The 26,108-nt window shown below is 39.9% G+C and overlaps 1 protein-coding gene across 1 annotated transcript in view; it reads right to left on the bottom strand.

The window, feature by feature from the left end:
• Positions 1 to 21,850, bottom strand: part of rem2 (RAS (RAD and GEM)-like GTP binding 2) — a 50,157-nt gene extending 28,307 nt beyond the window's left edge. The window contains exons 1-3 of the mRNA XM_061732792.1: positions 21,420 to 21,850; positions 17,293 to 17,629; positions 10,016 to 10,089 (exon numbers count right to left, since the gene is read on the bottom strand). Coding sequence (XP_061588776.1) covers positions 10,016 to 10,089; positions 17,293 to 17,629; positions 21,420 to 21,431 — 423 coding nt within the window. The 5' untranslated portion in view covers positions 21,432 to 21,850. The remainder of the gene's footprint in view (positions 1 to 10,015; positions 10,090 to 17,292; positions 17,630 to 21,419) is intronic.
• Positions 21,851 to 26,108: the final 4,258 nt, after the last annotated feature.

The following is a 26,108-nucleotide window of genomic DNA, read 5'->3' as shown; positions in this document are numbered from 1 at the left end:
GTTCCACGACTGTTACGCTTGTGAAGTATCAAGTATCTACAACTTTAACCTCTAGCTTTTTTCTCCCTCCACCATGCAACCTCGCACGCTTGCTGTTTTTCCCGTAGCTAACTGTTGGAGTTTTGCTGTCCGCACTGAATTCTCTGGCTGCTTCTCCTCCGCTATTTTGCTTTGCACATTGAACTACATTTAACTTAAATTGAACATGGAAATCTGTGATGCTGGCCATGGTGCTGGAATGTGTTCCTTTTTCTTTGATACACAAGCCTCCATAACAAGTCATCAGTGAGGTCCCTCAAAAATGAAATAGTCACACCCTGGTGGTTGGTCAGTTCGTGCTCGGTCAGTTTACTCAAGGCATCAACAACTGTGGTGGGAAAATAAAATAAACCATAAAATAACCAAGCAATTTTTGACATTTCACAAATGAGATTGTATCCTGGGTCTGTTAATTTACCAGATATTTTACATGAGACAGGGCAGATAGTAGGAACTATCAGGTATAGATGATGGATGGATGGATGGATGGATGGATGGATGGATGAAAAAAGTGTAAATTATAGAATAATGGTAAATTCTTGGACTTGCTGATGTATGACAAGACATAAATATTTTCTCTGATCTTGATTCTGAGGCCATAAACACAATCACAAATTTGTAGCTGAAGAACTTGTGATGGGTTTGTTCATACTCTAAGAAATATATGCTTTAATGGAAAGTTCACACCAGAATTAGACAGCTATGTCTCTTGTAAAAGCACTCTCAAACCAGGCTTTCTGGGACTTAATCTTTCATCGTTTCCTGTTACTGGCACAGATGCACTGCAGACAAGAAAATGCCAGCCATTAAAATCTGACAAAAAGCACATGTGTCTTTTTCTAGAGCAACAGACATACATTTTTCATTTTAAAAACAACTTTGCTTGGAAAAAACGTTTACTTCCTGGACTGATATCAACTGTGAGGGCCTGCTCACCAGCTATATTCTCTGTGTTTCATGTCTATGCTGCAGCTTTGCTGAGACAAGTCCAGACTCCAGGAGGGACTGAAACACGTGGGCTTAGTCTTCCCTCTTGTATGAAAACGCTTTTTACTTTCATGTTTTAGTTTGTGCTCATCACTGCTGTTCACTCATCCATACATCAACATCTTCACCACTGATCATACGGACTTAACTCGTAGTTTTCTTTTCTTTATTTTGCATTAAAGTCTTTCATTATGATAAACTAATCTGTTATTGGTCTACTCTGTGTAGCCTCCCCTTTTTTCATGACTTTTGAACCATGTTAACCAAAGCAAAGACTGGCCTCTGTGCTGCACCTGTTCTGGCGGTCCTATGTTTTAATCCAACCATGTGGGGGTGGCAGCCCATCAATCTGGGAGGGGTAATAATGCCAAATCATTTGAAGCCAGTGAGAAAGCTTAATCACTAGAAAAACTTTGAAATTTCCTGAGGCAAGGACATCCCGGAAAGTGGAGCCCATGGTCAAACAGTGCAATTATTAGAGAAACAAAAAGTCCAAGAGCTGCATCTCAGCCTCTACAGGCTTCAAGGGAGCTCTATTAGAAAAAAAAATTGAACAAGGTAGGCTTATTTCCTCAACCCAATTACGATGCTGTGGCGAGAACAGGGAATTCCTGCAAACCTCAACAAACTAATGGAGAAAAACTTTCTTTTGCAGCATTGTGAAAGACTGATAATGTCACAGAGGAAATCATTTCTTCTCTATTCTGTGATTAAGGTATCGCAGGCTGTTTTACAATGAGGTGTATTTCACACATCATTTTTTTTATTCAATACACAGCAACCTGGTATAATTATGTCAGATATTGCCTTTTCTTGTTTTCACATAGCTGTAAGTAAAGACCAGGCATACATACCATCTCAAACACAAGCACAAAAGGTGGGATCTATAATGACAAAGTTGATAAGTAAGTAAATGATGGGAGAATATTTTCTTTCAGACATCTCTCATAAACAAGGCCGACGTGGTTATCTGAATCCAGTAGTTGTAGAAATTCGATTTTTCAGCATTTCGAACATTTATTTTTGTTTTATACCATGTGAAAACTGGTTATAGAAGACAGAAGGCAACACTAATCACAATCAAATTTCACTCAATATTTCAACAGTGCCATCTCTACATGGTAGTCTCCGCCTCTAGAGCGAAGCCGACGCTTGGCTGTAGCTCAGCTTTCAAAACTGCTCAGCCGTGGGGTGCAGTGTAGCTGTAGAAAATACTAAATCCCTTTCACCTCAAACACGTCAATAGCAGGCTTACTGATTAAATGAGCATCATCAATTGCAGAGCATAAAATAGCACGAAATATTGGCAGGGCAGGTTACTGGACAGTGCAGGATGTGGACCACTGAATTCAGACTGGAAAGACGCCTTTTAGTGACAGTCAGTGTGCACAACCTGAAAATAATGACTTTAAAATAAGTCTGGAAATAAAGCCAGTGACAGCTTATGCTCATCATTACACTAAATCATAATGTAGATGACATTCTAGGTAGATTACATGGACAGAATGAAATGTGTTCGCTTGTGAAACTGTTATTTTGATAAGGATGGTGAAACTGAATTTAAGTGACTGTGACAATCATTTCTGTGAAGCTGTTGGTCGAATTGATGTAAATTATAAATCCTCTGCATATTGCTGCATGATTGATGCAATACCACTTCTAAAGAGCAATGTGGGATAAAAAAAAAGACCAAGAAGGAGGGTGTGTTTGGGAACTCCAAACGCATCAGTAGCCAGTAGTCTTCCTTTCTTCCACTCCACTGTCACCACATTTCATTTTTAAAAGCCTCTGATCCTCTGATAACTAGGCTTATTTCTATGGATCGGAGTTCACAAGATGCTTTCAGTGCTCATCCATGGTTCACTGAAGACAGCTTATTTTTATTTATTCATGCCTTTTTTTGCATCTTATATATGCACACCTATAAACAGTATAATGAGCATTTTCCTCTTTCAAATGATCCTAGGCTACTACCCCTGGCAAGGGCAGGATCTTATGATAAGACAAAATGCAATGGTTTGGGGCTCGCTGCTCTGTATCATGAACTGAATTCACTGCAGTCACTGATGAAACTATGAGTATCACATCATATAAGGAGTTTGAGGACACCATTTGGACAAAAAGTAGCTTCTGAGAACAGTTTTCACTTTTTTGAGCAATATCATATCCTCTCCATGGCATATTGATTTTTCTTTTGAACAAATTAATGAACAAAACAAAAAAGAACAAAAGAGTAATTTTCCTTATGGTTGTGTTTACTTTAATTGCTTCGTTTATAAATCAAAAAGGTTAAAATGTTTGACTGTTCAAAAGTATTAGAAAGAAAAGGTGTTTATTAATCTATTTTATAATTTTTTTTCCCCACATCACATACATTAGCAGGCACTCTGAAAATCCCTTACTTGCTCAAGCCTCGCATTCATCAGCAGCCATTAACAGACAGACCCATGGATCACTTATCATGATTTGCATAATGAGCCGTGCCCGTGCTAGCACTCAAACTATTATCATTTTTAGGTTGTCGAAAAAAGGCACAAAAAGCCATTTGACCCTTTTAGAAAGTCAGCCTGAGCCTGCATGTACTGTACGTTGTACGCCATTATGTCACATACTCCTCACTGCCTGGGATACAAACCATAAACGATTATCTATTTGCTCCTTCTGTAAGTTGTTTGCTTTGCAAAACAAGATATATGAGCAAAGCCTCCCTGAGCCCTCACGTGGAAACAAAAGGTCAAGCGCATACCCACCTACCTGTGCAAACATGTACTCACATGCACTAATAAATACATAGCATTTGGTTTTTTATCAAAAGCAAACACATGATGCAGTTCCTAAACATCTGTCTCTTTGGTTTGTGTTTTGACAGCAGACTGAAAGATCAGGCATATCAGTAAATATGCAGAGTAAAGAAGGCCAGAAAGTAGGGAGATAGGGAGGAAAAGAGTCTTGCTTTGTCAAATGGTCTGCTTTTTAACTTGGTTCAACAAGCTTTTTTTTTTTTTTTCTCAGTGTGTTTCTTGTTCACCCATTCACACACACGTCTTTTTACCTAAACATGCACTCTATCAACAGTGTGCAGCATGTTTCCTCTTTACCCACTGGATACATGGCTACCACCTCTGGCAAGGGCAAAATCTTACAGCATGACAAAGCTTTGTGCGAATTGAATGCTGAGCTGGTAAGTTTGCTCGCACATGGTCACTTTTCTACTGCAAAAATGCTTCCCTGAGGAAATAGTTTCCTGAGGTCACCCAGCCTGCACTGCAAAACACACATCACACCAGGAATGACCGCAGCACCGCTGCACAACACAGTACACCTTACTTCCCGCAAACCATGTTGGCCAGCCATCCCACAAGCACATGCACACACCACATACATAAAAGCATGTCAAATGTGCATGTGTGACCCAGATTTGAGCTTTAATATGCCGACATGTGGAGCCTCCAGCATGTCCATTAGCAAATCCCTGTATCCCTTAGCATTTCATGGATGGATCTTCTGAGGGTGACCTCTGGTCTCCAATAGAAGGAATATAAAAAAGATGATTTCCCTTTTGGATAAAGAATGAATTTTGATTACTTTTAATCTGTGAGTTTGATATAATTTAGATTTAAATAATTCTAGCTTTACTGCATTCAGTTTAAAGGTCTTCAGCTAAAAATATCAGTGGAGTTTAGTTTACTGTTGCTGCATGAAACTATTTAGAAACTTTATAAAATAGTGTTTTACCATGACACTAGCAATTATAATGGACATTGTGTTTGTAAATGTTAAATGCAATGCTTATTACAGATGTAATTCTATATTATCAGACACAAAATTTAAGTTTTTTCACATCAGGACATATTTTAAGAAAACTCTTGTCCTGAAAAGGTCATGGCATTTTTGAAATTAAGTAAATGCAACCTCTGATGAACAATAACACATGACGTATGACATCGTGCCAATCATGGAATAATTTGAGTTTTTAACAAAAACCATGCCAAAGAAGTACCAGGTGGAAAAAATTATGTGATGCCACATTCCAAAAGTTTATGAAAAACAAATACAGGGAATAACGTGACAATGACATAAGATAACGTTCCAGGTAAAACAGTGTCAACAGCTCAGCTCTGAAAACAAACATGGACCCCTGCGGAGCGCTGCTGTTGTGATCACTCAGTTAGAAAAATAGACAATAACAAAGCAATTTTGCCACTTCAGTTGATCCAGACTTTTCATTATTGTTTGTATTACTTCTGACTATTATACAAGTCTGAGATGTTAGTAGCTGCGAGGTAGATGGCTAATTGTGTTATTGTTTGCAAATTATAACACACTTTCTGTATGCTGCACTCATAAAAAACAAAGAATATTTCTGCACAGAGAGGTTTAAGCGTACAGCCATGTCCACCTCATGCAATGGCATAGATAATAAGTGGGTATTAATAAAATATATACGTAAAAGTGAAACAATTTTCACAAATGCACCTGTTAGTCAACGCAGCAGTGACTTGAAGTAATTCTTTTTTGTAATTAAATGTTTAGTTTTTTTTTAGTCTAGGAAGGCTTAGCCCAAACCTCACCCACATTTGGAGGTTCTTTTGTTTGTTTTGGGTTTTTTTTTTCCTTTTGCCCCTCTTTGGCCTCGGCTCAGGGACAGTGTAGCTGCCTAAATTCGGCCGCATATTCACCATATGCAGCCTACGGCGAATCTTTTGGTTACTATAATTACTATTTTGGTATTTGAAAATGTCAGGTCTTTAAAAGTCTCGCTGTGACCCATGTTAACACTGACCTGTCACTTTTGGGCCACGTCGCGGGCATACAACGCATGCTATCATCCATGTCTGACACCAGCCCTTTGGGCCAAATCTAAACCACATAACACTTTGTCATAAAACGTGCCTGTTGAAGCCGTTTTGGAGGATTGTTTGTAAATGAGCCCATGAGTCTTCCCAGCCCAACATGCAGCAGCAGCTGCTCCTCTAAGATTACTGTTGATGTCTTCCCTCCTTGGCATTGTGTCAACACGCACCTGAATGCTCCTGACGTGCAAACTCTAAGACCTTTTGCTTTCATAGAGGCTGTCACACCTGCTAACAATCAATTAATCAAGTAAGCAACACTTAATAAGCAGCACCTGGCTGCTGTGTTCTCCTTCACTCCTGTGGAATGTGCAGGAAGGACGTTCTTACTTTCCACGTGCTTTTACCATTCTGTTACATAAATAATGAGACCTTGTAATAGAATGTTATGGTTTTGGTTATCTGTGGTAGTATTTCCTTTATTTTAAGGCCCCGTTTACACGGAGCAAAAACGGTGGTGTTTTCATGCGTTTTGGCCATTCGTTTACACGAAAACGAAGCTCGAAGTCACCAAAAACTATCATTTCTGAAAACTTGGGCCAAAGTGGAGATTTTCAAAAACTCTGTTTTCACGTTCGCTTGTAAATGGAGGGAAACGGAGATTTAGGCTTCAGAACGTACCATTATGCAGCATCATTTGTGCGACCTGTGTTTGCAATTTGTTTGGCCACCGTCAATATTTTCTTGTATTGTACTTGTTTTATATTCTAAAGTCACACTTAAAAGTAACTCCACTTCTCTGTCACTCCAAACGAAAGACTCTCGTTCCGTCTTAGAAGTAAATGCCAGTCAAGGCTGATTTATGGTTCCACGTTACACCAACGCAGAGCCTACGGCGTAGGGTATGCGGCGACGCGCACCGTACGTAGGCTACGCCGTCGATTTAACGCAGAACCATAATATTCAGGCTTCACACGTGTCATTTGTTGACGTTTTTTTCCAGGATTCTGATTGGCTAGCATGACTTTACGCTTCTCGTTACACTGCCCCCTGCAGGTTTGGATGCTCATAGCACCTTAACAGCGTATTTATCTGGGTTTTTGTAAACAAGGATATTTTTCAAAACGTAGAGGGGGAAATATCCGTTTTTGTAAATACCCGGCTATGTGTAAACATGGCCTAAGACAGATAATTTTTTTAAATACATTTTTTCACTTTATTCTTTACATCTGTGTACATGGTACATCATCTGCTTGCATTTGCTGATGCTGCACTTGTTCTGTGTCTCTATCATAATTAATTTACTTAAAGCCATCAATTAATAATGGAAAGTCCTTGAATGACTGAAGCAACACTGAAGCGTACAAATACACTACAGAGAATGGCCCACTTGTCCCCATTCACACAGAAGTCAGCTGGATGTGTAAGACATTCAGTTAACAACCTATGTCATTTTAAGCAGAGGGCAAACCAGGCTTGCTAGGTCAAGGCCAAGTATGTCAGTGTTTCTATTCTGGTCATATGAATGACTTATTTAAACCATCCTGCCACTTGTGACACCCACAGCACTCTTGACGGCTGGGCGTCTGGCTGAGCAGACTCTGCCTTGTTCCCCGCATGCACACAGTATGCTGCTATCTTTGACATGAATAAGCAAGGGTTTGTCAGCACAGTCTGTAAATATGACATTTACAGCATCTCGCCCTCACAGTAACCTCCACCTGTGGTTTGTTTTTGTTTTACACCGCTCCCTGCACAGCGGTAGCGATAATTGCTGGTCTAGCTAGACCTCCTTGTGTCAGTCAGCTGCAGGTCACAGGAAGAATGGTAAACAGTCTGCACTTATATTGCAATTTTTTTTAGCCTCGTCTGGGTTCCAAAAAACTGCTTCACAATGGCTCTCTCGTTCAGATGCTCACACAGCACATCTTTATAGATGTAGAGACAGTTGTTGACGGGTGCTCCTTCAAACTGCTGAATGGTATTGTTACAGTTTTTCAACATTTCTTTTAACAGTTTTTACAGCAGGGTAATGTGCTGATGGTGCTGGTCAGAGATGGATGCAGCCTCACAGCCAGCACTGCTGGGTGCTCACTGTTCTGCTATGATCTTATGCATGAATGAGTGATTAATTCAGCAATCTGTGTGCATGTCTCTGGGTGTGTCTGTGCACGTTGCTATGGTAACTTGGGTGTACGGTGGGCTGCCCCATGGAGAACACACACAGCTTGCTACAAGGCCAGATGCACTGGCTCATGGGACAGTAAATGCTGTGCCAGGCAGCTGGATAACATCTGCCACCACACCAGACTACGGTCATTGCCTCTTAAAAAAAAAAAAGAAAGAAAAATAGCACAAAAACATAGAGTAAACATGGATTGCAGAATGGGACCCTGTGCAGCCCTGTTTTTCGGCCCCAACACAAATGCCAACGGTATTGGAGTCTTTCCAAACATCCCACTGGACAGCGTCTTTTGCGTCAGACTTAATGCCTGCCTTGCATTAGCACACACAGAGTAACAAATGTGATTAAATTTCAGTGAGATTTTACCAGAGGAAAGACGCACGGAAGCAAGCACAGTCACTGAGTGACTGGATGGTGGAGATTTGAAAGTGATGACAGCTGCAGGAAGGAAGGGCAGCAAAATTGCTGCTGTGAAATGAGCATGTTTTCTGTGGAGTACTTCAGCGTTAAATGTAGATCCATGTGAATAATTAAACCTTAAAAAAAGTGGGCATCTTGAACAGGATGATCCATGCCACAGAGCAAATTAAGTCCTCTCCTGTGGCATCAAACTAGTAATATCCGTGTACAGCAGCATGCTGGTTGGATTCTGCATAATGAGCTCAGTGTCACAAGATGCATTTTGGACAAGCTCCAACTGCTCTGCACCACTGCCTGTTGTGGGTCAAGCTTTTACAGCTGCAAAATGAAATGTGATTGACTGATTAAACAGTAAAGAATGAAATGGAATATAACTGAACTGAATCATAATTAATTTTACATTACTTAACTTGTTTTCTGTGTAAAGTGCATTGAGATTACTGTTATGAATTTAAGCTTTAAAACAAAAAGTTGATTAAAATTAAAAAATCTATTTTCTGTGTTAAACTGAAATAATGAGGGTTTATAAAGAAGTGAAGGAGATAATTTCAAGAGTGTGACTACAGTGAGTGAAGGGTTAGGGTTGCAGAATACGCATAAGCTCATCCACATAAAGAACCAAACATTATAATTCAGTCATCACAGTGTTTGAACAAGTAGGTTTTTTCTTTTACAGGAAATGTGTGTTTACATCAGAAGTATTTTGGATAGCTTCAGTTGTTTGCAAGTCTGACATCATCTGCATAGCATTTAACAAAGAACTACTACTTCATGGTTTGTTTGATGTAACAAATTAGCAACCAGCAATATTTTTATGTTAGGTTTACGATTCATTTTCTTATTTTTTTAAAGGGCTGTTTATTATAAAAAAAAAGTGCTTGAATGCATTAATCTGGGTGTCTGCAGTGACAAATGAATCGAAAGATCTGCTACAGGCTTGATATTTTGTTTCAGGAGAATTATCTAATTCAGTGAGTGCTTAGATATGCTAAATTCACTAATTTAGAAGACAAGACTGCAAATCATCAAACAAAAAACAACAAAACAAAGTCACAAAGCATATACATTCACAAATTAATCTTCTGTAATTTCAGTGAGTTTATCACAGAGCAAACAGTTACTGTGTTAAAACTGAGAGCTCAGCAGAGGGATACAGATCACTCAAAACCTTAAATCTTTATGAATTTTGATCTTAGATTCTTATCTTTTCCTTTTTTTTCTTACATAACTGGAAAGTGAGATCATCCAAAGTTGATAAAGTCATAAGATTCATAAAAGGTGATACATTTAAACTAAGAAAAGTAAAGAGAATTGTGACACCTCACAGGGTTCATTGCATCATGGTGGGGCGACTGGTCAGCAGCATACTGGGAACTGCATCCACCTCTATCCTCTGTGCATCTTCAGTATCTGCTACTTCAACACTTACTAATTGTATTATACTTTGGGCCCAAAAGAGCATTGTAGCCCTTAAATAGGACTTTTACAACTAAAGGCATCACAGAAAAAGCAGTAGCCTGAATATAAGAAGAAATGCAATCAGGGTAAAGAATAAGAAATAAACCAGATATAAATGTTGACTGCCACTCACCAGCTTCCAGTTGTCAAAAACGATAAGTTTGCTGTCCTCATCGTCAACCGTCACCGTGCACTCGTAGCCCTCACCTGCAACCCAATAAGCAAGCAGCATGCATTAGCACTCAGTGAGTACCTCACACAGCACAGCAATTATGACATTACTAAGGATGCAACAGTGTGAAAACTAAAAAAGTTACAAAAATGTGACGTGGAATATTATTGAAATATTATCTAAAGTGTGTGCAGTGACAGGTGCTGCCCCAGAATGTTAAGAAGCAAATCTGAAACCTTAACATATCCTTGAACTTCTCCCTCGTCTTAACTTGGTGTCTCTTAGATGGTTTAATGCAAACATGCGCATGCATACTTTTAAAGGATAAAGCTGCTATATGTTGTTTGGCTTTGCTAGCATGAAGAGCGTTTACACATTTTAGCTTATTCTTCGGTCTTTTCCAGCTGCCTTATCAACAACTTAAACAGGCTTGTTTTCTCCGAAGGAATGAATCTCTGACGTCAATGCAAATATTTATCTATAGGTGAAATTTATTTCTTTAACTTCTTGTGAAATGTAGATTATACACAATATTGCTAGAGATTAGATATTTAAGTAGAAGGAGTCATTTTCCTTTCCTACTTGATGACGTAACATCATCAAGAAGGGGAGGTTTTGATTCATATATCTGCTTTCTTCATGACTAAATTAGGTGTAGAATATTTTTTATAGCTTTCTCTCCATAGCTTTCATATCATAATTTTAAGAGCTTCCCTTTCTGTATGTCTATATCAAAAAGAAAAAGGATATTAACCAAGTGGTGAAAGTTTAGTAAACTACTACCCCAAACACCCAAAAAGTCGAGACACTGTGTAAAATGTAACTAAAAAGAAAACACAGATTTGCAAATCCCATAAACCCATATTTCATTACATAAACAACGTATCAGATCTTAAAAATGACATTTCATGGAGAATATTAGCTAATTAGCTAATTTTGAATCTCATGGCACAAACTGATTTAAAAAGGTTGATGGGATTAAAAAAAAGTCTGGAAATGTAATTGGCCCAAATCAAAAGCAAGTGGAGGGGCATCTGACAACTAATTAGGTTAGCTGTAACTGCCAACAGGCCAGTAACACGACTGAGTGTAAAAGAAGCATCTTTGGGAAAGAGAGCCTCTCAGTTGCACAGATGGGCAGAGATTCACAAATCATCATCAAAAAAATTGTGGGAAATTCAAGAAAAAATGTTTAACGTAAATGCCACCATTTCTTTGGACCAAAGCTAATTTAATATGGCCTGAGACCAAAAGGAAAGTAGTTCTGTGGTCAGATGAATCAAACTTTTAAATTAATTTTGGACTCTATGGATGCAATGTCCTGCCATATCTAGAATAGCACCATCAATGTGGAAAAGTACATAGAGGTTTTACAGCAACATATATTCCTATCCAGAAAATGTCTCCTCCAGCAAGGCCTTGTATATTTCAGCAAGACAGTCCTAAACCATGTACTGCATCCATCACAATAGCATGGCTTTGCAGGAAAAGAGTCTGGGTGCTGAACTGGTCTGCCAGACCTGACCTTTCACCAACAGAGAACATTTGGTGCATCATGAAACTAAAACTAAGGCAACTGAGACCCAGGACTGTTGAGCAGCTAGAATCCTGTATCAACATTCCTCTCCTTAAATTCCAGCTCTCCTCACTTCCCAGAGGTTTACAGAAAGTTGTTAAAAGGAGCTTGAGGCTCCTTTTAAGAAATGAGACTCTCTAGCGCCACCCTTCACCACGACGGCCGTCGGGGGTACTGCAGCCAACAGCGAAGCCGGCACGGGAGAACGGGGAGAACGCGCATGCAGCGTCATATGACGTCACATCCGCAGCCCAGCGCGGGAAATTTGGGCCCGAATTGCAGCACATTTTGCAGCACACAGTCTGTTCAAGGCAACGGAGAGATACACTAGAGGGCTCATTCTTTTGGGTTTGGAACGCTTCATCTGACATTATTACTAGAAAACTTTAAACGTATAGGAATTTTTTTTCATAAATCCTGCCTCATGCTCCTTTAAGAGAAGAGGGGATGCTACACAATGGTAAACTTCACACTGTTCCAACTTTTTGAGATGTGTTGCAGCCATCAGATTCATAATGAGCTAAGATTTTCCATGAAATGGAAACATGTCTCAATTTCAGCATCTGATATGCCATTTGTATTCTTTTGTGAATAAAATATGGGCTTGTAAGATTAAAAAAATCATGTTTTTTGTTTGTTTATTTATTTATTTATTTTTTACATTTAGTGTCCCAGCTTTTTTGGAACCAGGGTCATAAATAATCTGTGTCAGAGCCACAGTATAATTACATTCAAAATATTTCTAAATGTGTTAAAAGCATTGTAGGTGTAAAACACTCGACCTTTGTATTAATAATGTTTTCATATTTCTAAACCATTAGTACTACTTTAATAAAAATTCAAACCAAAAAAGGTTGACTGAACATACTGTACTATGCTGAATTAAACAGCTGAATTACACATTTTTAAAATTCTACATGTAGCTCATTAATTTGATACAATACTTCAGTTCTCAGTCAAACTCTAATAACAGCAGCAGTTTGGAAATGCGCTTAATCTTGTGAAGAAAGTGCCTCTTTCTATCCCTTTATGAGTAGAACATGGGCAGTAATTAACTTGGCCTGATATAGGAGCACGTCGCGTCACTGATTTAGACCTGGCAGCCATTGCCTGATGACAAAGACAGATCAACTGGCTGGCTGAAGGGTGGAGCGTCAGACTTAATCATCGTTGGTGTTACAGTGATCTATGTGACATGCAGACCTGCTCACTGACAGAGGCCACACGGGAGGGGAAAGGAGAACTGTTTTCATGTATCCTCCGTGTGCACTCCAAGGGGAAATAGAATTCAAAAATGACCACCCGTTATGCTGCCATTAATCTCCTTAGCTTGTTGAAATTGGAACCCCATAATGAGTAGGCTCTATTAATTAACATGTCAACATTGTGAAATCAGAGGAGAAACAATTAGAGTGGTATTTCCCACCATGTTTACCCTCCATTAAACCACTTCCACACTACAGGACTTTCAGCCCAATTTGCAAGTTGCCAAGCTCACTCACAAAAACCCCTTGATCAAGGGTAAGTCAGACAGATTGGTAAACTACTCAAAGAAGCACTGAGATATTGCCAAGCCTTTTCCGATGCCAGACACAGATGGTTTGGATATTTTGCACAGTAAATATCTGGAGCTGTTGGTGACACTATATCAAAGCTGCAAGTAATGACAGAGGAAAGCGCAGGGTGAGGTCCTCATGAGGAAAACCTGCAAAGTAAACGGGGAGACGTTGTACAACATCCAACAAAGAGATGTTAAGAAGAGGCAGCGACAAGATAAAATATCATAAAAACATGTTTTTATGATATTTTTTATTATATATACACCGTGTACTGTTCTTTTCTTCAAATAATCTATTTTCAAATAAATAACTTCTGTTTTGCATCCTTTGTGTGTGATTTTTATCGACAGAATATTTGGAGACCAGACAATCACTGGCAGATCAAGCTTTTGTTAGATTGTGTAGTGTGACATGCTGCTAACCTGTCAGTTACAAGAGAGCAAGTCATGTAGTCTGAACACTAGGGCTGGGCGATATATCGAGGTTTTAATATATATCGATATATTTTCAAACGTGATATGGTACGAGACAATATCGTTTATATCGATTTAAAAAAAATAAATAAATAAAAAGATATTTTTTTTTTCATGATTTTGATATAGCTTATTTTGTGACAAATTGACTTGAATGTTTTATTTGAGATTTGCACAAATGTTTTGTTATTTGCACAACTGTCAACCTCAGTGGAAAAGTCTGCCTGTTACTGTCTACATTGTATTAATTGCACAGTGTATTTTAATTTAATTGTTATGCAGGAAAGGGATATTTGTTTTATTTTATTCAAGAAGCATTTTTATTCTATATATGCAGGCAGTTTATTTTTATTTCATTTGTTTTATACATTTTGATATTGTGCAGACCTCTGTTAATAAAGGAACCTGTGTGACATTTGGCACGAGGCTTTGTATTAAAACTGACTGTTTTTTTAAGGGTTTGCCTCAGAAAAAAATGAAGCTAACAGAGATGCTATGCTATAATGCTTTGGGGGAAACCCCAATTATGGCACAGAAAAAATATCGATATATATCGAGTATCGCCATTCAGCTAGAAAATATTGAGATACGACTTTTGGTCCATATCGCCCAGCCCTGCTGAACACCACAATAATATGTTACTTACTGCTATACTTAGTTTGTAGTCATCTTAACACACTCACATTGGGCTCTGTGACTATCTCCAAGTCCCTACACCTCCAACCCCCACCCTTCACATTTGTACCTGACTAACAAACAGGGAAGCCCAAAAAATCTCAATAATCCTCTTGTATTAAAAAAAAGGTAAGACAAAACCACCAAGTCGAGTTATTTGCCCCCTTAGATTTCATCTGTTTTTGCTTTAATGCCACAATTGTATGTTTCAGATGATCAAGAAAATGTTAATATCTGACAACAATAACCTTAGTACATTTTTTAAATGAAAAGTTCCTTAATGAAAGGAAAAAAATCTATCCAAACCGCTCTGGCTCTGTGAAAAAGGAATGGCCCCCTGAACTTGATAACTGGTTGAATCACTGTTGGCGGCAACCACTGCAGTCAGGTGTTTGTGATAACTCACAATCAATCTTTCATATAACTGTGGAGGAATTTTGTCTCACTCTTATTTGGAGAATTGTTTTCATTCAGATCCAGACCAGCACACTAGCACCCCCATGTTTAACTGGTTATATGATGTTCTTTTTCTGACATACTATGTTAGCTTTATGCCAAACGTAATGTGATGCACATCTTCCACAAAGTTCCACTTTTGCCTAATCAGTCCACAGAATACTCTCCTAAAAGTGTTGGGGATCATTAAGATTTTTCAGCAAGGTTTTTTGGGAAATGTGAGATGGTCCTTCATGTTCTTTTTGGTCACCAAGGATTTTAGCCTTGAAACTCTCCCATGGATACAAATTTTGCTCAGTTTCTTTCTTATTGTTGAACAATGAGCACTCCCCACACCTCCTGGATGAGTCGTCAATGTGCTCTTGGGGTAATTTTGGTAGGCCAGCCACTCCTGGGAATGTTCAGCATTCCATATTTTCTCCATTGATGGATAATGGCTCTCACTATGGTTCGCTGGAGTCACAAAGTCTGATAAATGGTTTTGTAACCCTTTCCAAACTGATTTTTTTTCTCACCAGTTCTTGAATGTCCTTTAAATTGGGGGCATGATGTGCTTCCTTCAGATCTTTTAGCCTACTTCCTGTTGTCAGACAGGTTCTATGTGAATGATGTACAGGTCAGACACTAATCAGAATTGGTTGTGGCTAGTAAAATTGAACTCAGCTTTCAAAAAAGGTGGTTAATCACCGTTATTTTATGATTTACCAAAGGGGGCATCACTTTTTCACACAAGACCAAGATAGCTTTTTTCTCAAATAAATAAAATCATCATTTATAAACTGCATTTTGTATTCACAGTGGTTGAATTTAGAATTGATGTAAGGATCTGAAACATGCAAGTGTGACAAAAAAGTAAAAAAACAATACTTTTTCACAGCACTGTAATACATGAGTTAGCTATTCATGCCAACTGGACACTTTACCTTGACATGAATAAATATCTTGGATTTCTGTGAAAGTTTTCCAAGAAACCCAAGAACAATCTAGCTGTCTGGCCTGCTCTGTAAGGTGGAGGTTGCATGGTTCCAGTCTATAGTGGAGCTCCACAACTCCACAGTCTGCAGAACTTTCTCCAAATTTGTGCAGACCAATCTCACACCCCAATATGATAACACCATTCCCCTACTGTAGCCACCTGCCCCCGCAGAGCATCATAAAGATAAAAATATTATTTTAAGAAATGCTCAAAGAGCACAAAATCGACATGTTCACTTAGTTCTCAAAAATCCACTGATAATCTCAACCTGCAACATAATCCACAGGGTTCACTATAAATTTAGCTACACCCAAGTATCAGACACTCCTATATACCCTCAGATGTTCTTTGTCCAGACCCTGACTGGTCAGAGGTCTATTAAGTAGATGATCATACGTCACTGTTTTGTTTTTTCAAATCTTGCACAATAGTGGGACGTTGACATTGTGTTAAAAGGGTAGACAAAATAAGCTTTGGCTTCAGTCTACACCTTTTGGTCCTTGCTTGATCTACATGCAAAAAACTTTGTATTGACTACTGACTTTTACAACGTGACCAAATAAACATATCAATTCAAATCATAATTGAGGATGAAGAATGGAAGGATGTATGGAGTCATGCTAAATTAATTTCAGTTTGCAATCACGCTCAAGCAATACAGTTAAAAATTATACACAGAATGCACATATCCCCCAACCGTAGACATCACTTCAATCCTACCCTCTCACCCATGTGCCTAAAATGCAAGATAGAAATTGGTACCCTAACTAACTCATTGTTTTTTGGTCATGTTGTAAACGGCAAATGTATTGGTCTAATGTGCTATCTGAAATAGAAAAGATATTGGACTTAAAACTGGAGATGGACCCCGTATCTCTCGTATTGGGCCTCCCAAGACAACACTTAACGTAAAAACATAATTGAAGGCTGTATTGTATTCTTACTTATGCAGCGAGGAAGAATATTTTATTGCAGTGGATCAATGAAAAAGTACCAACTGTTAATGCTGGCAAAGATTGGTGTTTGATCTAGTGCCATTAAGTACCTTACATGTACATTACATTCAAAAACAGACCAATTCTATAAAGTTTGGGAGCCCTACTTGAACTATGTACAGCCTGATGTCTCTAGTATCATGTTGCATTGATTTTCTTGACTGGTCAGACTGTGCATTTTTACTGTAACCCAGGATATTATTTATATGGATCTGAGCTGGTGTTTTGTTTCGTTTTTTTTTTTTTTGTTCTGTTTGTTTGTTTGCCTGTTTTGCTTGTTATTTCAGTGGATCATATTATGTATCCATTCTTTACTTGTAAAAGTGAAAAATTTATAAAAATATTGTTTAAAAAAAATGTTGTCCTAGTTAGGATATACTACAGATGAGCAAATTAGCAGTTTGGGAGAACCTGTTTTAAGACTAAGTAAAGAATGCATTGATCTCACAGAGATGTGTTCTCTACAATCAACCTTCCATATAAAACTGTGAAGCTTAAAAATGTCCCCAACCCCTGTTTGGTCATTACCACAAGCTTGTGTCTCAGAGTCTATAGAGAGAGATCTGTCCGACTGTCCTGCCAGGGATAAGGCAAGTGACGACTTGCCCACGCCGTTCTGTCCCAGTAGGACTATCTTCAGTGCCCCGCCATGGCTTTGGTAAGCTGGTTGTGCTGCTGCCAAATGGCCGAATGATTCGTCCCGAGGCAATCCTGTATCACTGATAGGCAACGTGGTTGGCTCCTCCAAGCCTGGGATCCAGTCACAGTCCTCCGATACGGCCTCTTCCCTCCGCAGCTGGTGTTTCACCGGCACGGGGGTGCTCCCTCGGCGGAGGGGCGGCGCCGTAGTGAGAAACATACTGTACTGTAGAATTAAATTGAGACAGATAGGAAAAAAAGACTTAAGTGTACACGTCTAGAATTGAACCCTTGGGTGTGACAAACTATGGCTTTAAAATGCGTTACAAACAGGCTGTGTATCTACCTGTCTGGCAGATATACTGTCTGTTCTAGTAAATGTTATCACTCGCAAATGGTGGCAGGGATGTCTCTACTGTCACTGTGTGTAAAGAAGGAGGCGATAACAATGGAAGTGAGACAGATGAGGTAGCAGTGTGTGTGCGAGACAGAGAGAGAAAGATGCTGATGAAAAAGCAGGAGGTCAAAGGGAAGAAAGGGAGGAGAGAGAAGGTAGTGGTGTGGGGTTGTGGGGTAATGAGATGAGGGAGACACACAGGCAGGGAGAGCCACTGAAGGCTTTAAGAGACAGCAGTCTGGCAAGGACTTGTAGCAAATGAGGAGAGATGAGACAAAGAGGAGGTCGTAGGATTATGTGAAACACGAGGGAGTGGAAGGAGAGATGCTACAATTTCAGGTAATATGGGCTGCAAGCTGTACTGAACATTGTGCGAAGTGAGTGCAGCAAAAATTCACATGAAAACAGGTCAAAATATTTAAACAATAAAATTGCTATTTCAAATGCTTTGGGAAATTGATACTGAGGGTTACAGGAACTTCTCCATCACAAGACAAATAGTTTGGCTGAGAAAACTGTGCATGTGCTTCAGTGCATGTGTGTGCATTTTGCTATAGCAGCAGGTCAACCATAGATGACCCTCATCAATATTAATACTGCAATTAATGGAGCTCCAGCAGTCCTGCTGGGCATCTGTGGCTCCGTGTCTGCCTGAGGCAAAGCTAACTGCTCTATTGGCACTTAATTAGAGGAGAGTGATGCAAACAGAACAGCCGCACACTCTAATACAACAGTAGCTCAGCGTTAGTATATAAAAGGAAATTCTCCCAATTTACTTTAAGCCCAACACCTTTGACTAGGAGATTGACATGATCCTACAAACTAGATACTTTAAGCGCTATACACTCAAATTAGGCTTTGCTGCATTGATGCTGCCTTGGGCTTGTTTAGAAATGACTGACTGCACAGGTGCAACTGAAATAGGAAAATTGGTTTCACATCATGAGTTTGTCTTTCTTTAGCATAGTAGATGGCAGCTCCAGCATTAATTTAGTCACATTTGTAAATCTATTTGCAATAACATCATTAGATACTTTAAAATAAAGGCTACACACCATGTCACCATCATAGTTCATATCATAATACAGTAATAAATCATGTGGCATAGTTAAGTGTCTGTAACAGTGTAATGTGTTGTTTGTCAGAATTGTATTGTAAGACTTACATGACTGTGGTCTTCTGTGCTTTATTACAACATAGGAATTGACACTATACATTTTTAACTATATCTATACATCCTCTGTTGTTGTGAAACACAGAAAAAAGAAAAACGGGTAAAGTGTGAAGCTGTGAAGTGTTGTTTTGAAGGCTGTGTATGGTACAGAGACAGATTGACACACCTAATCAATGTATTGATTCACTTAAATAAAATATGGGCACAGTTTACCAGTAATCCATATTATCTAGTTAAAAAGCAAAACACCTTCAAATTAAGGCTTGTTTTTTGAACGTTTGAATGACAGTAGATTCTTAATTGTTTCCGATTTTTTGATGCTTGACTGCTTTTGAAAAATTTGCTCCCTGGAAATTAGGTTGGAGGAAGTTTTATAGGACTTTTTCCTTCTTTCCACATCCATGAGCAGGTTTCCGTTAGTAGGGGTCCGTGTTAAAACCTCGGACATGAAAAGTATAACAGCTCACCTCTACCTCCATCCTTTTAAGCTGCTGTGTCTCCATTACGTGACACAACAATCCATCAATGTACCTGTTCTGTAACATTTTCAACGCAAAATCAACATAAACAACAAATAAGATGGAGGGAGCTGAGATGGTTGGGTTCCTTTTTTCTGTGTTTGCACATCAGGGATGGTGGTGATTAATGAGAAGAGAGCTCAAACATGAAGGGGACATCAGGAGAGGGTTGAATGTTGTTTCCCTGCCTGAGGCATACCCAAACAGCCCTGAGCTAACAACACGCCCTGTACAGCTTTCTTTCATAGCAGTGCTGAAGTTCCCCATGGCAGTGATTTCAGCCCCAGAGAAGTCCCCCAAATTTCTAATTGGATGATTCCTTGTAACTAAGACACAACAATCGATGTCCAGTAAATTTACCCCGGATGCCTACTACTGGAAACCCTCCTTTTGACAAGTTTATAAAAATTGTCTTGATGTACTATGTACACAGCAGCAATCTCTTGGCACATCAGGCATACTTCTGTTAAACTGATAGGCCCACTTACAACAGAATAGGTTCAAATTGGATCACTCTGAGTCAACTCCTCTCTTTGCTGAAGCAATCATCTCAACTCAGATATTGCCATCAAAACTGCAGACCTTACTGACCCGTCACTGGTGGAAAGTTTTTTAGATCCAATTTCAACATACAAAGCCCTTCTCTGCTGAAGAAATGGGAGTTCAGTTTAAAGTGTTTACACTTACTTCAATAACCTTTACAAAATCAGATCTGTCATTTATTGTTCTCTCCTCTTTTGCTTTCCTTGCATGACAGCTGTGTTCTGATGGTCCGGGTATCATACTGTGTCATTATACTGTAGTATGGTGTAGTATATTGTTGTTGTGTATAACTGTAATACTGTGGAATCCATTGTTATACAATGTAAGACTCTGGAGTATAGTGCTATGGTATTATAAGAAATGACCCACTGCACAAGTGTAGCGTTTATAAATAGTTTGGTGTGGTTTAACATAGTAGTAAAACAGTGTATCTTATCTGTGGTGGGTTTTAGTCCACGCATCGATTCAACACTATACTGTTCTGTACATTATTTCATAGTAGGCTTTTGTATAGTTAAATATCACTTTGTGCTGTGCAGTGTATTGTTGTAGAACGTGTTATTGTAATATGGCATGACTGAGGCGTGGTCGCTGTGACACCTATGTATGTTTAAACACACTCACACGCTCTTGCACACACACACAGACAAAAGCTCCACATAGGATCAACGAGGGAGCTCAGATAGGGCAGCCTGATTGGAGTTAATCAATTAAGCATGCATTAACAGTCTGATATCTACTTGCAGAGATGGGAAACCGGGCTCTGCGGGCTGAGCCGGTGTGTCAGGGGTTAATCCCTCTCTCGCCAGGAGAAACTGGGGCAAACACGGCGCACAATACAAAATTAATACTACAAGCGCTGTCTTTTTCATTCTTTTACTTCTACAACCCGACCCTGCTGCTTCCTTCAGAGCCGTACTTCGGTCATTGGCTGCTATATTTCACACCACGCGGTCATTATTTTTTAAGATATAAATAAGTTATTTATGAATTCATTGAGAAGAGGAAAAAAAAAAAAGCTCTTGAACAACACCATGAATAATTGATGGTTTGAGCGCCCTTACGATTTTAAACCTGACAAATGATTTAGGTCACCTGAACACAGAAATATCACAGCGATCCTTGAGGTCAGAAATAATGCAGAAATCCGACACAGTGAGTAAAAAAATGTGAACATAACGGTTAGTTTACAGCCGCTTTTCTGTTGCAGAGACAGTCTGAAAGTCCATTCATTTAAGAGTAATAAATGCCCCACGTTCTTAACTGAGGTAAAAAAGTGTGGTGGGATAATAGATCTGTGCTGCCCATGCGTGTGTGCGTGTGCGTGTTTTTGGGTATTGTGCAGAACGCACAAGGTGGATTGAAGAAAATTGCGTCGTCTTACCTGATCAGCCATGGTTATTATCAATAGGACTGTTCTTTATGGCCGGGGTGCTGCGAGCTTCAGGTCATCTGAGCGGTCCGTAAAGCCGGCATCACGTTCACAACAGCGGAGCGCCGCGGCGCACAAAGGAGACGCACCGGGATTCATCCACCGCGAGCTTCTTCTCCCCACTCAGGCGCGTAAACATACCTTCCTGTGCGTGAGAGGGAGGGGGCGAGGCTGTGGTGTGTGTGGAAATGAGAGATGGAGAGTAGTAGTAGGCTGGAGGTGAGTAAAGAGGCTACACCTGCGACCGCCTCCTCGAGGCAGAGCAGGAAAGAAAGTCGTCAGTACCACAGCACATCCTGCCCGTGTTGTCGGTGTCTCAGCGGACAGCAGTCCCTGCTGCTCCAGCTCTCCCCCACCTCCACTTCATCCACTTCATACCTGCATCTCTCTCTTTGGAGAGAAGTGTGTGTTGGGAGGCGCGTCCTTGAGGGAGAAGAGGGATCGTCCTAGTAGGATGGGGTTGGAGCTGTAGGGAGGGGGGATGATCAGTGGCGCAGAACAAGTCTTCCAGAGCAAGTATCCATGAGCCCAGACGCACCAAGGTGCACAGGTTCCCGGGGGGGCTTTTATTAATTAACAGCAGGTAAGGAGCTTTTAATTTGGGAGATAATTGGAGCGACCACCAGAGGGAGGCAGAGGGGGGAGTCCCGGGCCGGTGAAGGAGCTGTTGGTCGAGACAGGGGTGTCCAAAGTTGGTCCTCGAGGGCCGGTGTCCTGCGTGTTTTAGACATGTCCCTTTTTTATCAAACCGTGATACATACAAGGAGCTTGGTCATCAACATAACTATCCAGTCTTTGATGACAAGTTGGTGACGACCGTTAATTAGAATCAGGTGTGTTGATGCAGGGAAACAACTAAAACATGCAGGACTGCGGCCCTCGAGGACCGACTTTGGACACCCCTGCTAGAACCTACTCGGCTCTACTCATCTCAGCTCATCTCAACTCAACTCGGCCTGGTTTCTTTTCCATAACAATTCAGCACCTGGAGCAGAAGTAGGCGAGTGGGAGAGAAGCTGCTGTGACATATTTGATTGTGTGATCTAAACCAGGGGTCTCAGACTCCAGTCCTCGAGGGCCGCAGTCCTGCATGTTTTAGGTGTCTCCTTGTATCAACACACCTGATTCTAATTAATGGTCGTCACCAGCTTGTCAACAAGGTCTGGAGAACTCCGTTGTTGACACAGCTCCTTGTATCACGGTGTGCTGAAGCAGGGTAACATCTAAAACATGCAGGGATGCAGCGCTCGAGGACTGGAGTCCGAGACCCCTGATCTAAACGAAGAAGACAACACTAAAGATGTGGCTTGTGTTCGATATCAAGTTAAAAATTGAGAGTGAGAGAAGCTTCAAGCGGGGACGCTTTTTAATTTTTCTTAGATCTTGTCGTTCCTTATCGCCCATCTAGATCCCTTTTTAATTCTCTCCTCAGCCACCAGGTTTATGAACATCTGCACCTCAGAGTTGGATCACCAAACAGACTTTTGCACTGTCATTGCCTGTCGAATACAATGAACAAGAAGCCGCCGCCAGAGTCGCTCATTCGCCGATTTCCGCCTCCTAACTCAGACGTCTAACTCCCAACCCCCTGACCAATCGGTGGCCTGTAGTGTGATGATGTCAGATACAGCCGACTCAGCCCAACTCAGCCCACTTAGAACCTCGGCAGAGTAGATACAAAAAGTATCTACTCGGCACGGTTAGACCCCTAGTGGGAAAGCGCCAAACCGAGTGGAGGCAAGCCGAGTCGGGCTGAGTAGGAACTAGTGGAAAAGCCCTTTGGTTTCAAACAAATGCCTTCCCTGAAAGAGTAACGTTTATACTACCTACCGCATGCATCAATCTCATGCTCCTCTTCCCCTAATCTTGCACAACACCCTGAGATACTTGAACTCTTTCACTTCAAGTGGACAATCCAACTTTTTCCAGCTGAGTACTGGGGTTTCCAAATTGGAGATGCTAAATGTCTGCCCAGCTGCCCCCAGTGTCATTCACCATTTTTAATCAGTGTAGGTTATTAAAAAAAAGAAAAACACTGTGAAAGAAATATTAGGCTTCAAGGATATGTACTGTACATATATCTATCAGTCGGACTTAATTTAGGTCAGTGTATTTGTACAATGCCAGTTCACAATAAAAGTAATATCAAGGCATCTCACAGAATTTAGAGTCTAAATCTCTAACCTAACCTCTTGTACAGTTGTTATCACACTTGCAAGTCTTTTTTATTTTATTTTTTTAATATGATGGAAGCTCAGATTAGTATTTCTCATCAATAGAGTATTTCATATTCTGAAAATAAGAGATGACTCACCCTGTAAAGGTTGTCTGTTAAATACCAGGCCCAACATACTAACTCTGAAAGTCTGCAGACAGTAATCTTAAAATTAAAATTCAAACATAAACACCCCAGCCATTTTCTGCTCAAGACTTCTTTTTTTGAGCAGTCTGATGGCGGTACTACTTTGCTGTGAAGACTATTAACATAATGCGTCTGACAAAACACGCCACCCTGACTGTTTTTAGCTGACATTTTCACAGAAAAATAAATAAATAAATCACTAATTTCATTGATTTACAAAAGCCCCTGTGGACCATTCACATCTGATTATACCACTGACAATAAAAAAGATTTGAGAAAATAAAATCAGCTGCTAACCCTGAGTTGAGGCTGAGATTATTTATTCTTTTTTTTTACAGACATCTTAAAGTGATTATAATGAACTGAAAAAGACAGACAAAAAAGACTACATCTATATTTCATGTGTTACTTAAGGCTTTATGAGGTAGCATGGGTGTTACCTCATCTAACAAAAACAATGAATAAACAGTGAGTCCTTTCTAGAGCATATTTGTTTTTATTTTAATTTTTTACCAGTTTCCATACCCATAAACACCACATATTTTCGTGCTTTCAGCTGCCCTCTGTCATCGCTTTCTGTGTTATCAAAGTTTTTCATCTTTTCCCCCAAATCTTTCCTGGCTGTCGTGCCACAGAGTACACATCATGTTGGGATAAAGAGGCAGGAATTTGTGGCCAATTCCAGTGCCATCTGGGAGCTGATCTGACTCATATCCACCATCTTTAATATAAAAAGAAACCCTGCATGGATGAGAGGGCTCGGCTAATTCCCCCTTCTGGATAAAAGATTGGAGTACAATTTAAAAGGCCATGGGTAATGAAATGCTGGGTAAAAAAATGTTGTTTTGTCCTTTTAAATTTTTTAACCTCTATACGTGCGTGGCATTATTACTGCTTCTGATGAGTTGCTGTGTAATATAATGCCTTGAATACATTTGACATCCAATTCCCGGGATAATGCAATTAATCAATGAATTAAGCAAATTGGAGCTACTTTTCAAAACTCTGCCTTTAGCAGACATTAGTCTGGTGGCGTGAGTACTTTAGAGAAAATGTATTTGCCTGTGAGCATCAGCATTAATAACAGTAGACTAACTCAAAAGTAGTTAAATACAAAGGAAAGTCGAGTGAATAATCAGTTATTAAACCTCAGTGGTTTAAGAACACAGCTAGTCAATATATGTTTAAATTCCTTAAAACAACAACAGGAATGTTGGCAGTAGGGATCGTGATGGGGATGGACCTCTCTCTGCCGTCATGGAAGTATTCGCAAGTCAATTAAAAATGTGTATTATGAGTCAATGCTGATCCCCTCTCTTTTTCTTTACTTATTTATCTTCCTTCCTCATGTTTATGTCTCTTATCTGTTGCATGTTCTTGATGTGGAGGGTGTGGTGACGGTCCAGCAGAATTACCAAACAAGTTACAGCACATTAGCTGTCTTTTGATAAATTAGTGTTTTCCTGGAGGCCTTCTCAAAAGAAATGGACTTGTTGTGCTGAAGGTTGAGCTGTCCTGTTTCTCTCTCTTTAATCATCCACACAATCTCTTCTGGGAGCCCTCCTCTTGAATCACCATGTGTTTTGTTCTGTGCTTGGAGCCATTGTTGGACGAAGTTTGTTTGTTGTCAGGATTGTTTCTGATTTGTTGGTGATTTTAGGTTTTGTGATAATGTTCTTGCATTTGGCCCGGGTTTTTTTTCTTCTTTATTTTCATCTGTGTCATCCCTTCTGCTATAAATCCTTTCCCCTTTGGACCTTAGCTGTGAACCTGCATATGGGTTCTTTGACTGGATATAAGGTTGTTTTCGTGAGCATAAGCAATTTATAAAAAACACTTATTCATACAACAGTTAAAACCTATACAAGTAGCATTTGCTACATATTTTTTATGTTATATGTAAATGGAGAGTGTGGCCATGAACATGAGAGAGCAGTTACGACTGTGAGACTCTCTAGTGCCACACCTGAGAGCCCATCGACCTTCGGTGTTCAACCGTCTACCTAAGGCACACGTGTGTTTTCTTAAGCTTGAATTATGGTTCTGCATCAAACCAACGCCGTGCACACGCCGTCGCTGTGACGCCGTCTTGAACCCTTCGGACTTCTCCGTCACTCCATTTCGCCGCGGTGCAGTACCCCCCGTGACTGCTAATTCGCTATCTTTTCCTGAATGGTTTATCCAACTTTTTCCAGTCACAGTAAATCAAAGAGATAAGGACAATTATTGTGCAAAAAAAAACAAAACAAAAAAAATCACACATACACGAAGAAAAGAGC

This window comes from Cololabis saira, chromosome 10 (genome assembly GCF_033807715.1).
Source record: "Cololabis saira isolate AMF1-May2022 chromosome 10, fColSai1.1, whole genome shotgun sequence".
NCBI classification, from domain to species: domain Eukaryota; kingdom Metazoa; phylum Chordata; class Actinopteri; order Beloniformes; family Belonidae; genus Cololabis; species Cololabis saira.
Note: the sequence above shows the minus strand (reverse complement) of the source record. Positions and strands in the feature narration are given on the sequence as shown.